At 47.2% G+C, this 11,657-nt stretch overlaps 1 protein-coding gene across 1 annotated transcript in view; it reads right to left on the bottom strand.

Moving 5' to 3' along the window:
• Positions 1-11,147, bottom strand: part of ZNF512B (zinc finger protein 512B) — a 47,324-nt gene extending 36,177 nt beyond the window's left edge. Inside the window, exons 1-3 of the mRNA XM_077832118.1 lie at positions 11,024-11,147; positions 1,808-1,887; positions 31-159 (exon numbers count right to left, since the gene is read on the bottom strand). Of these exons, the coding sequence (XP_077688244.1) occupies positions 31-159; positions 1,808-1,887; positions 11,024-11,147 (333 nt within the window). The remainder of the gene's footprint in view (positions 1-30; positions 160-1,807; positions 1,888-11,023) is intronic.
• Positions 11,148-11,657: the final 510 nt, after the last annotated feature.

The following is an 11,657-nucleotide window of genomic DNA, read 5'->3' on the forward strand; positions in this document are numbered from 1 at the left end:
AAATGAAACACAAACCTCCATCCTCCTTACCCCTTGGCAGCGCTGATAATGGTACTTCAGGCCGTAAATACTGGGGAACTCCAGCCAGCAGCCTGAATTGGGGCACTTCACCCTGGAATGGGCCTTGAACTCATCTTTCCACTGGTTCATCAGGGGCAGCTGAGAAAGGGAGACATGGTGGCCCGCAGCTGAATAAACACCTTCCAGCATCCCATGAACACAACACACGCTGGGGCGAACATTTCAGAAGGGCTGGGGCAGAGTGTGCAGGCTCAGCGTGTCCTCAAAATGTGCACCTGCAAAATGAACTACTTGTACCTGTCACCGCCTGCTTTCTACCCTCAGTCAGGTACATGCATTCAGTTTTGCTTCAACTGGGGATGCAATCATGCACTCACACATTGCACCTGCAAAAGGGAAGCAGCCCATCTCTCACTGTGTTTCCCAGATGACTAAAATACACTCTAGCCCAGCCCCATAAATCTCATCAAAAGTCACCTCAGTGATTTAACCACCCCACATTTCATCTGGTCAGCAAATCACGCCGCACCCTAGTCTAATGACAACCTGCTCCATATGTTGTCCATGCTACAGGACTGAAATTAAATTGTACAATTCCCCAGGGAATAACTCACACTTTACTAAGTGCCACCCAATAATTAAATCAGCTCTGACACCCCCACGATGAATATGCCAGATCTCTAACCTGCCTAATGGAAAGCACTGTCTTGACATGCAAAAGCCTATACAGGTGACTCGCGATGCTGAGTGTCCAACTGGAGACACCGGGAAGAGACCCAGAAAGTGCCGAGTAACTGCACGGGTGTCTCAAGCGTGGCATCCAACCTGCCAGTCACTTCTTGGAATCTGGACTGCGTCTATTTTTCACGTTATGCCAATGAGTAATTCCAAACCCATGCATCAAACACCCCTCTCTTTGGCAACCCTACTGAAGAAACCACAGTGTGGATCATGCCAGTTGTTAAGCCGTACTTTATATATAATCCCCATAAATAAACCATAGCTCACATCATCCTGTCACCCACGTCGCTCCCATAAGCACATCACCCTTGGCGTCAAATTGTTCAAAGGGGACACACCCGGCCGTGCAGACAGACGTGTGTGCAAACAGAGCTTCATTAGCACATGCAACAGCAGGGCCAGCCTGAGCAAAAACGCTTCCCAAGGGGCAGCGAGATGGCTGACATCTGTGTCTGCCGATATCCCATTTGCATGTGCAACCGTGGTAACTGCATGAACAAAGACTTGCGCTGTCCGCTTTTTAAAAGCGGCATCCCTAGGTCCTGCTCCTGAGAGGTCCTGAGTCCACTGGGCACTCAGCAGGTCAGTCCCACATTGCACCGTCCATGATCAAAGAGGGACATCTCACTTAGTGACGTCTCACCTATCTCGACGGGCTGCTGTAAGGACTCGGACTGCTGCCTGCACTGCTAACCCAGACTGCAAAGCAGCCTCATGCTGGAAGGGGGAGTTGCTTTCAGTTAGGCTGGTGGTTGTCGCTCTCCTTCTTTCTGGCAGATGCACACACAGGCTCTGTAACAGCATCTCCCCAGATTCTTTCACAGTCAGTGGAATTAAAACCGGCTGATCAGGACCACCACCTGGGTACCTGGTGCTGGCCCTGCCCCACCTCAGACACGTAGGGGTTGGGGTTGGGCTTTTTACTAGCTCCTTTGCAGGGGGCTGGACAGGATGAGGAAGAGAGAAAGGGAAGGAGAGAATCACAGCGAGAGAGAGAGACGAGGGCAGGGGGGAAATCAGGGTACCAATGGATTTGGATTCTTACAGGAATGTCTTTCAGCACCTGGTTTTCTGCCTTAGGTCTCCCTTTCTTCTTGCCTTCTGTTTTGTCGCTGGTTGCATTTCCTGCAAACAAACACAGAACATGTGGCCCACAGCTACCCAGCCAGCAATTCGAGACCTTGATTTCTGTTGCTGCACTAGACTTCTCCGGCCAATTATCCGGCAGAGATAGCCCACCATTTCCTAACCCTCCCTCCTGATTGTGCCGTGACTGTCCAAGCTTCGCACCGCCACGATTCAGCCTGTATCTAATCCAGTGCACGCCAGCAGCCAAACTCCCAGGGCGGGAATTTCAAAACGCTCAGCTCTGGGCAAGCTCTGCTCCCATTTAACCCACTGACTTCAGCGGGAGCAGAGCCGGGCCGAAGCAGAGTGCTCCTGAAATCTCTGCCCTACTGGTCCTTTTCTTTTTGTCTTCAACAATAAACAGACTTGGGCTGGAAAAAGGGGCCAAACCCTGATGCCCAGTGAAGGGAACCGTGGGCAAAGATCCAACAAGGGGACCGTGTAGCCCGAGCCAGGCTGGAAAACACAGGAATCGCCCAGCCCCACCTTAATGCATTTAAGTTCCAGTGCACTCCCACTCTGCCTGCACAACAATCGCTCCCAGCAACGTGGCAATTACAGGTGTGCTTAGAACGGAAGCGTTATGGCAGAGGAGGTGAGCGGTAGGAGGAGATGGGACGGGTAGAGGAGAGTGATGAGTTGTGGCTATGGAGCTGATCATGGGGAGCTGCAGAGACTGGAGGTGAGGCAGTAAGGCTAGGAAGAAAGAACAGACGATGGAGAAAAAGGATGGGGCCTAGGAGAGACTACACGCTGCATATCACCTCCGTGAGGCTGTTTAGGGGCGAAGTTCACCCCTCTGCAGGGGGGCCAGCATGTAGCCTGTAAACGGCTTACATCCTTTCTTGAGGGCTTTGTACTTGGCCCAAACTCAGCCTGGTCTCAAGCCGTAGCAGCTTTGAGCCTCTTGCCCCTGGGTTCCCTACAAGAGCCCTCACTCCCGGGCAATCCCTACTGGTCCCAGCGGGAGTTCAGCTCACTCTTGGGGTCTTTTCAGAGCCCTATTTACAGTGACCTCGTCTCTAGCTCCTGGCGGGCTTCCCAAGACCCACCCCAGGTCACTGCTGGAAGCAGCCCTCCAGGGCTTTCGCTCACATCTAGCTTGTAGGATCAGTCTGCTTCAAACAGGGGGGCTGAAGGAAAAGGTTAGCAACTGCCCCAGGCTGAGCTCCCCTTGTTACTGGAGCTCACTAGCAATCCCTGGGGAACACCGCCCTTTCTGTGGCCAGTGTAAGCTCCACTTCTCCATGGGGAGCTGGGAGCATGTTCTGTGAGTGTGCCAAATGGGCACTGCCCGAATGCAGTAACGCGCAGACAGACAGGGCAAGTTCCAGCACAGGCCTAAGTGGGACTATCATGATGTTTAGCCCTTGTTCTGGCTCCATTGTCCAGGGATGAACTGCGCTGGAGCTGAATGAAGAATTGATGGTTTGGTTCTGTTGACCAAAAACAATCCCACCCCCCTGCATTTTTTTAGGATAGTTTTCTATGTTATTTTCCCCTTTTTCGTTTTTTAAAAACAAGTTGAGCTACATTTCTAAACGAAACGTCATTCTGAACGGAAAAGTTGACATTTTCATTTTGAAAACATCGACATGAAATGTTTCAACATTAAGAAAAAGTCATTTTTTGCAGCCAAAACTATTCATTGCATTCGACCCAAATTCGTGAATAGTTTTGGTCAGCCCAAAACTGCCTTTTTTTTTTACCAAATAAAGTATTTGTCCTAAAAATTTCACCCAGTTCTAAAACTCATCCCATGTGAACTAAGATTGGATTATCACCGTTTTTCTGCTATCAGACTTGCTGAATGCATCAACAGCAGCAAGGTACCTACCCAAATGACCCTGGTTTGCAGAGTCCGTCTGCCAAGCTGATGTCCCACAGGGCTGTATTTTCATAAGATCCACGAGCATCCTGCATTACAGCCAGCATAACGGACCCTTCAAATATAACCTTCATCAACAGAGCTAATCCTCTGAAAATTCCATTAGGTCGAGCTCCTTTGGTATTCAATGACCTGGGTTCTTCTGCCAACTGCTGCACGTGTGTCCCAATGTAACTTCCTATCATTTCAAGCAGGACTGGCAATCTCCTTTCTAATTTCATACAACCCCCCTTGAAAACAAAAACAAAGCTCCGGTTTGGCCTAACCCTAATGAGCAGCAAAGTTTTCATTATTGTCATGGGCCTGCCAGAACCAGCTCAGAACCCTTCTGAACGGTCAGAGAATGGCAATGCGTATTTACGTATCACAGGGCTGAGCACTATCTAACTGCTTAGGTCATAACGTATGGTCTCCAGCTAGCAGCCTGGGGGCCTGCCCGGCACTGCTCCAGTTTTACACTGAAATCAATGGAGCTACTCTAGGATAAGACAGGAATAGTGCCGCAGAGAATCAGCATCACCACAGCAGGGTGAAGCTCTGCCCTTCCTCCTCCACTGCCGATTGTCAGTGTCCCGGTTGGGCTCTTTTTGTGCAGCAAAGATTTTTCAGGGGTCTACTCCATACCCCACGGATGGGGCAATTACTTAAATTCCTCATGAACACTCAGACAAGACTACCGACGTGCTGTTCTCCCGGCCTATCACATCAGTTAACGGCACAGATGTGAGTTCCTTGCAAGAGGAGGGGGGCAGTTTCCTTCTCCTCCTTGCCTGCCTCTGAGGATTTTGGGTTCCTAACACAGGACACGCCAGGAACCTCCTCTAGGATGAAGAGGCCTGGCCCTGCGAAAGACGGCAAGGGAGACAGTTTTGCTGACATCCTTCCAATCTGTGGACGGTGCTGCTTATTTTGAAAACAGGAGCTTTTGGAGTCGACTGAAGTATTTATTTACTGGCAAGGAATCAGAAGAGCCTCCAGTCACACTCGAAAGCCACAGTCGAGTTTCCCTCGCTTCATCACAGAACAGGCTGTGTGAATCACCGTGAGCTACTGCACCCACAAAACCACTGGCTGTTGGTTTTGTTATCAATACAGTTGCTGACACAGCAGAGTGAGTTTTAGGGGGCCTTAAATACCTACCTTAGAGGCTTTGGCCTTGTGCCAGAGATAGCGGGTACGAATGGACCACAAAACACGTCCTGATTGTGCCTGTCTGGTATCGCAATATACCTCTCTAACTTCCAGTTCAGGAACCTCCAGGTAAAAACATTGTTTTCTTTCATTTAATATAGCGTCAGGTACAGCAATGGTCCAGTGCAGTGGTTCCCAAACTTTAACAGCCCGTGAACCCCTTTCACTAAATTGTGAAATCTCGTGAACCCCCTCCTAAAAATGAATATTTCCAGGGATTTAAGTTTAAATTTTCTCCGCACTCCGTGGGGCTCCTGCTGCTGGACCCCATTGACCGCTCCGGTCAACTGAGCTCCACTGAGCTTGGGCTGCAGGTCCCGCTGACCGCCAGGGCTCAGGCTGCCAGCCCCAACTGCCCGGCTCTGCTCTCCCTGGGGCTCGGGCTGCCAGCCCCAACTGCCTGGCCCTGCTTTCCCTGGGGCTCGGGCTGTCTGCCCTGCATCCGGGTCCCACCTGCTGCCCCCAATGCGCGGGGTCCTCTGGTCGCCATGAGTGAAATTTTTCTGGCGAACCCCCTGTAACATTCTGCAAACCCCCAGGGGTTCGCGAACCCCAGTTTGGGAACCACTGGTCTAGTGCAAGATGGCAGAAGCAACTAAGAGTGACAAAAAATGGCAAATGCCTGTTTTTCTGTTATATTAAAGGACATTTTAGTGATTTTTATTACATTTTCCATGTGCCCATTTCTTTGACTGCTAGCATTCTCCCTCTGTTCCTGCTTCCTCCATCTACTCAGGGTATAGTTTAAGGCAAGCATTCAAAAATCATAAGTCAGGGCCCCCAAAGTCATGAGACTGACTTTAAAAATAATACATTTGGGGGCTGGGAGTGGGGGTTATTTGCTTTCTGGTGTCTGAGCCTTAAAGAGTCACGTTTGTCCATAACCATGAAGTCTAAATCTTACTTTTGATTTTTAAATGTAATTCTCATTTAATAACATGACTCCAGGAGCTGGGGCTCTAAGAAAAATACTGTGAGAGTTGTGCTAAAAATATGATACTAGATATGATCCATATTGCTTGGCACATGCTTATATACGGATATCTCATTCTGAGATGAGGGTGCTCAGCACTTCTGAAAAGCCAGCCGCCAGGTTGTTAAAAATTTGGCAACCACAATGGAAACATCCAAAATTAGAAGCCACTTTTGAAAATGCAGGCCCCAGTGTATAGCAGAAAAAACATGAAGAGTGGAAACAAATTCTTAACGCTTTCCATAACTAAATTAGACCTTATTTGCAGCTGTACTGTAAAGGTGCAAATATCTGCAATCATGATATAAAAACTTCGAAAGACTTTGGGACCAAATTGTCAAAACCGGGCCTCTCTGTGTGCGTGCGCAACTCTGCCGGAACAACCACTTGCATGCACAATTTTTGGCACGCTGCTGCTAACCTAAGAACACTGACACATACCAACTCCAAGCCAAACGCATATGGGTTTTGAGCATGTCAATCTTATCATTTGCATCAGCTAGTGGGAGTGTGCAAAAAAGTGTACGTGCCCCAGAAGTGAAACCATCCCCGCTCCAGAGGGCCAGGACAAAGCCTGTCCCATTTAAGCACTTCCTTGAGGGCTTAATTGCAACTTAAGTGGTGCACAGAGTGAATTTAACCCAAAGGCAGGTTGAAAAGGGGGAGGGATAGCTCAGTGGTTTGAGCACTGGCCTGCTAAACCCAGGGTAGTAAGTTCAATCCTTGAGGGAGCCATTTAGGGATCTGGGCCAAAAATTGGGGATTGGTCCTGCTTTGAGCAGGGGGTCGGACTAGATGACCTCCTGAGGTCCCTTCTAACCCTGAGATTCTATGGGCTTCTATTCTAAAAGATGTCCCTCTGCAATATCCAGAATAGGCCAGCAGAAGCAGTAAAATGAGGATTCAGGCTTAGATGCAGAGGAGGGGGAAAAAAAACCCTGCTAGTAAATGCTCCATCTGAAGGGTAAACAAAAACAGCTTGTGGAGAACAATTTACATCTACAAAAAACAACCCAAGAATAAACTCTGCAAACTCACATGCTACGCTGCCAGAGAATTCAAAGATTCCGGCTCAAAATCTGGCTCTAATTTAGAAACTAGATCTGTGGGTTGTGGGGTTTTTTTTCCCTTTTTTTGAACAACTGTTACAAGTTAAATGAAAGGCTACCTGTTTACAAAAGTTTACAAAACTTTTCCCCAGAATAAGCTAACTCTCAAGTTTTATGCTGTATGCCCCAAATACCCCGGGGCAAAGAGGCATCTAGAAAATAAGACAGTTTAGTATTTTAGTTCTAGTTCCTTAAAGTCATACCAGCTGTTCTGCTTGGCATTGATAGCCATGTACCCATCGTTCCGCTGATCCCTAACGATGTGTGTGTATAATATGTGGCTTTTAGTCTCTGGCACAGTTATAACAGAATATAAAATAACTGCCGAAAGCTGAGCTCTCTGCCTTATAAAGCCACAGATCTGACCCCCCGCCCCTCCCATAAGGTAACCTCATTGCTCCAGCACAGCTCCCATAGCTACAATATAACCGAATGATGCAGTCTAGTGGTCAGAGCAATCAGGAGCCAGCTGCTGTGACAGTAGGGACCGGAGCACATTAAACCAGGTTACTTCACAACCATGTATTTGCTGCTGTTCATCCCATTCAGGCCCAAACTTTACAAACAGCCTCGCAGAACTGTCATGAAAACACACCCATGCAGATGGAAACTCTGCCTGCCCTTCCCCTGCCAGGATGATTGAGAATGATGAAAAAAAAAATGAATGTTATGCACTTGCCCATCAAAAACAATTACTAGCCCTGATTAAGTGGGTTAATAGAATTTTGCATGGTTGCTTTGAAATCCTCTTAGTTCTGGAGTAAGGTTTGCAGGTCCCCTTTCAAAACCCTTACCAAAGTTCTGTTAAGAGTTTTCCACTTATTAGAAAGTGTTGGTTACATGTTTTTCTTTGCCTCCTGGATTCTGAGACTGTAAGGTGCACACAGGTAATATTTTCAAGTTTTTCTATGCAACCATGAGGGCTAGAAACTTTATTGTAAGTGAAAGCTGAGATTCTCACATAATCACATGACTCCAGGAGCTGGGACTTTAAGACTAACACCCAATATTGCAAGACTCACTGTAAAACAGCAAGAGCTGGCAACCCTGCAACTTCACTGTTCTCCCCTGTCAGGAGGGATAGTCCTTTTTGAAAAATATCTGTTACTTTTCCAAAACACTCTGCCAGTTCAAAATATTCCAAAGCAGTTAGAACAGCATGCCCCCCCCATTTTTCTCTGAAGTTTCCCAAGAAAAGAAGCACGCCAGTTGGAGGCCTGGCATGTTTGGAATGGCTGGTGACACTTCATCTTCTCTATTTTTTTAAAAACTTTTAAAGACATTAAAAACTATTTTATTTATTTAAATCCTTGTTCATCCATTTCCAGCACGGGCAGAGATGCAAACTGCTTCTTCGTCAAGAAGAGGGAGCAACTGGAGGCCTATTCCAGAGGAATAGAAAATATATCGCTTATTTTGCCAACATCTGGGCTCACAGCTACCCATCTGCACCACCTGCCAGCTCCACAGCACAGCTGCAGGGAAGCCAGCTGTGGTTAGTGTGCTGGGATGAGGTACTCTATTAAACTGCGGGTGTTAAACCCAGGTTGTTTATAGTCATGTACAAGGGAGGCTGCTATAACAAGCCTGCCTGATCCAGGTTGTGGCAAGTGCCTTGCTCTTCCATTCCCGCAGCTGTGAAGAGAAATGCCGTGTATATCTTCTAAAAGAAGTTGAAAGGCAGGGTCAAACACTGTACCTTTAAGGCACATGGCATTCTGTGCAGATTCTCTAGGTATCCAAAGCCCTCGTGGTCAAGATCAAATCCACAGCATGAAAACCATGCTCTCCTTGAAATGGATCACAGAACGGACAAGCTGGGCACAGGGCTTTGGAAAGACAGCAAGCCAGAGAGGGCCGGCAAAGCTACTACTGCGGAGACAGCTTCTCCCTGGATCTGCACAAAGCTTAATTTCCCACCTGTGAAGTTAACCTTGTTAGGAGCTAACACCCCACAGAACTCTCCCACAGCGGGAATAATTACAAGTTTTCACTCCATCACATTCATTTAAACCAGGAAGTGGAGGAATCAAAAATGGAGGGCGTTTTTATTTTATTTTAAAGACATTGACAAGAGCTGATACAGCAAAAACCAAAAAAAGGCCTTTAGACAGATTTAGTTCACTCTACTTAGCTCTGAGTAACACCACTCAGATAGCAATTATATGTCCATAATTAATTATTTTCTCCCTCACTGCAGCTACATGCATGTGTGAGCGCTCAGACAACTGGGCTGCCCGTCGGAGCGTCTCTGACACCTAGTTTTGGGGTGGGATGGATGCTGACCTGTGGAATGGAATGTCTCATTCTTTACCCCAAGGGTGATTTCATCTCAGTTTGAGAAGAGTTCTCAAACTTTTTCAGCGCCTGGACCACTGTTTAATCCAGAGCGTGTCTCGCGAACACTCCCCTGCATGTGTACAGTCAGGGGAGTCACCTCCCGTCCCACCGGCGATTGAATAACGTCCCTGTAGCAACTATGGCAATTGCCTACAAGGAAAAGTAACACTTAGGCCAAGATTTTACCACGTGACCATTGATTTTGGGCACTCAACTTGAGACATCTTAAAGGGGCCTGATTTTCATAATGTGCTGAGTACCCATCCTAGGGCCCTTTAAAGTGTCTCAAATTGGGCACCTAAAATCACTGGAAAGACCCAGCTCCATGTAAGCAGCTAGTTTTACAACATAAAAATGACCATCCTGGGTCAGACCAAAGGTCTATCTAGCATCCTGTCTTCCGACAGTGGCCAATGCCAGGTGCCCCAGAGGGAACTTCCTCAATGAGTAACTGTTCATCACTGCCACATGATTCATGTCGCCTCCACCAGCCATCAGCATAGGCAAAGTCCCCGTTCTGTGCATTGCAATTGTGGCCCACGGGCCAAAGTTGGATTAGCCAACAACGACTTCCGCTTGGAAAAAAGCTATCTTCGAGTGCCTGCATTCTAAATAAGGAGTGAAAGCACCAACAAACTTCAGCCCAGTAGATCACCTAGTTGGCTGAACTTTTTAATAGCCTTTCCTGGAAAGAGACGGGGACATCAGTGAATGCACCACTCCATTCTGCCAGCTGCGGGAGGAGAGTTTCAGGCTCTTCCGTGGACTGGCACAAACTATCCATGTGACAAATCTCATTACAAATAAATAAATAATCATAAAAAGAATTACACGCCATCAGGACCAAGAATTCATATAAACGAGAGTGCTGTATCCAGACAGCCTAGGGGCACGGTCCTGGCTGTCTGAATGAGCTGCACTGTGGGGATGACAGAGACTTCCCTTATGGTGATGGATGGCCATGTGAGTCACGCAGTGCTGATGAAAGGTCACTTAATGGGGAGGCTGAGCTTCCTGACTGGGTCTTGCACAGCCAGGGCATTTGCCCCAAGACGGCAAGCTGCAGGACAGTAACTCAAACTTATGGCAGGTTTATAGATCCCTGGATAGAAAAAAAACAGCTTTCACTGGAATGACAACCTTTAGCAAACAAATCCCACTGGCCTCACATATTCCCAAACCCAGCATTCTGGGCTGTGTGCGTGTGACAAATGAGACCTCAGGCACAATAGACTAGTTAGACAGACAACAAGCAGGAGGTCTCCTTTTCTACCTCTCAGCTGTCCCTCATTTCAAGCAACATCATTCACTTCCGTCCCCAATTTCCCTACGTTCTATACAGATCTAGGGACCCCTCGCTTTTACTGTGGAAAAACATTTATATCAGCAATAGAAATGAAACTGAGGCAGCAGAAAGCATCACGCTACCTAACCGAATCCTCCAGCATTTTCCCAGGTCTGCATGTAAAATGTGTGTCCCTCAGTCTGGATCTTTGCCTCACACGCAGGTTTTGCAATGCTGAGAGGCAAGTCCCCTTCCCGTTGGTTTGGAAAGTGGCAGTTCCAAGACCTACTGCATGCCCCGTCTCCGCCACCCCCTTAGCTTTGAGAAAAGAAAACCCAATTCCTTACCCAGCTTGGGGGGCTCAGGGGTCGGATTTACCCTCATCTCTGTCCTGCTGCCTTCTTTGCTTGCACTGGTTTTGCTGGACCCTGCAGCTCTCCTTCCACCTCTGAAGGAATACGAATCCGCCATCTCTAGAACGAGCAGAAGACACATGTTAAAAATACAAAAATCCTCTGCCACAGAGAAAGCATACACTGCAAGCAAGAATGGCATCTACAGTGGAAAAAATATTAAACAGGACTAAATGTTCTCATTTAAAAAAAGAAGCGGGGTGCATTTGCAAATATTTGTTTTATGGTTGAGGGATACTATAGACATGGTTGAGGAGCTGCTTTCATTATAAACCTGTTTCCTCTAAGCATACAAGAGCAAAGACTTTATTAGAAGTGACGGGCTGGATTCATACAAAGAAACAACGAACAAACGGCTTTTCTTCTTTGTTTATTTCTCTGCTTTCATTAGAAGACAACAAAAGGAAAAAAAGGTGAATTTTAATGAACAGATCCCACGATAAATTTCCAATTTTTGTTATGAATGGCAAACCCGTCTAAACTGAGAATTGTGAATGTTATTTAGATCCCCCGGATTAATAATTCAGGTTGGCTTCTCTGTAAATAATGAACATCAAAAATGATCACG

This window comes from Eretmochelys imbricata, chromosome 13 (assembly GCF_965152235.1).
Source record: "Eretmochelys imbricata isolate rEreImb1 chromosome 13, rEreImb1.hap1, whole genome shotgun sequence".
Classification (NCBI taxonomy): domain Eukaryota; kingdom Metazoa; phylum Chordata; order Testudines; family Cheloniidae; genus Eretmochelys; species Eretmochelys imbricata.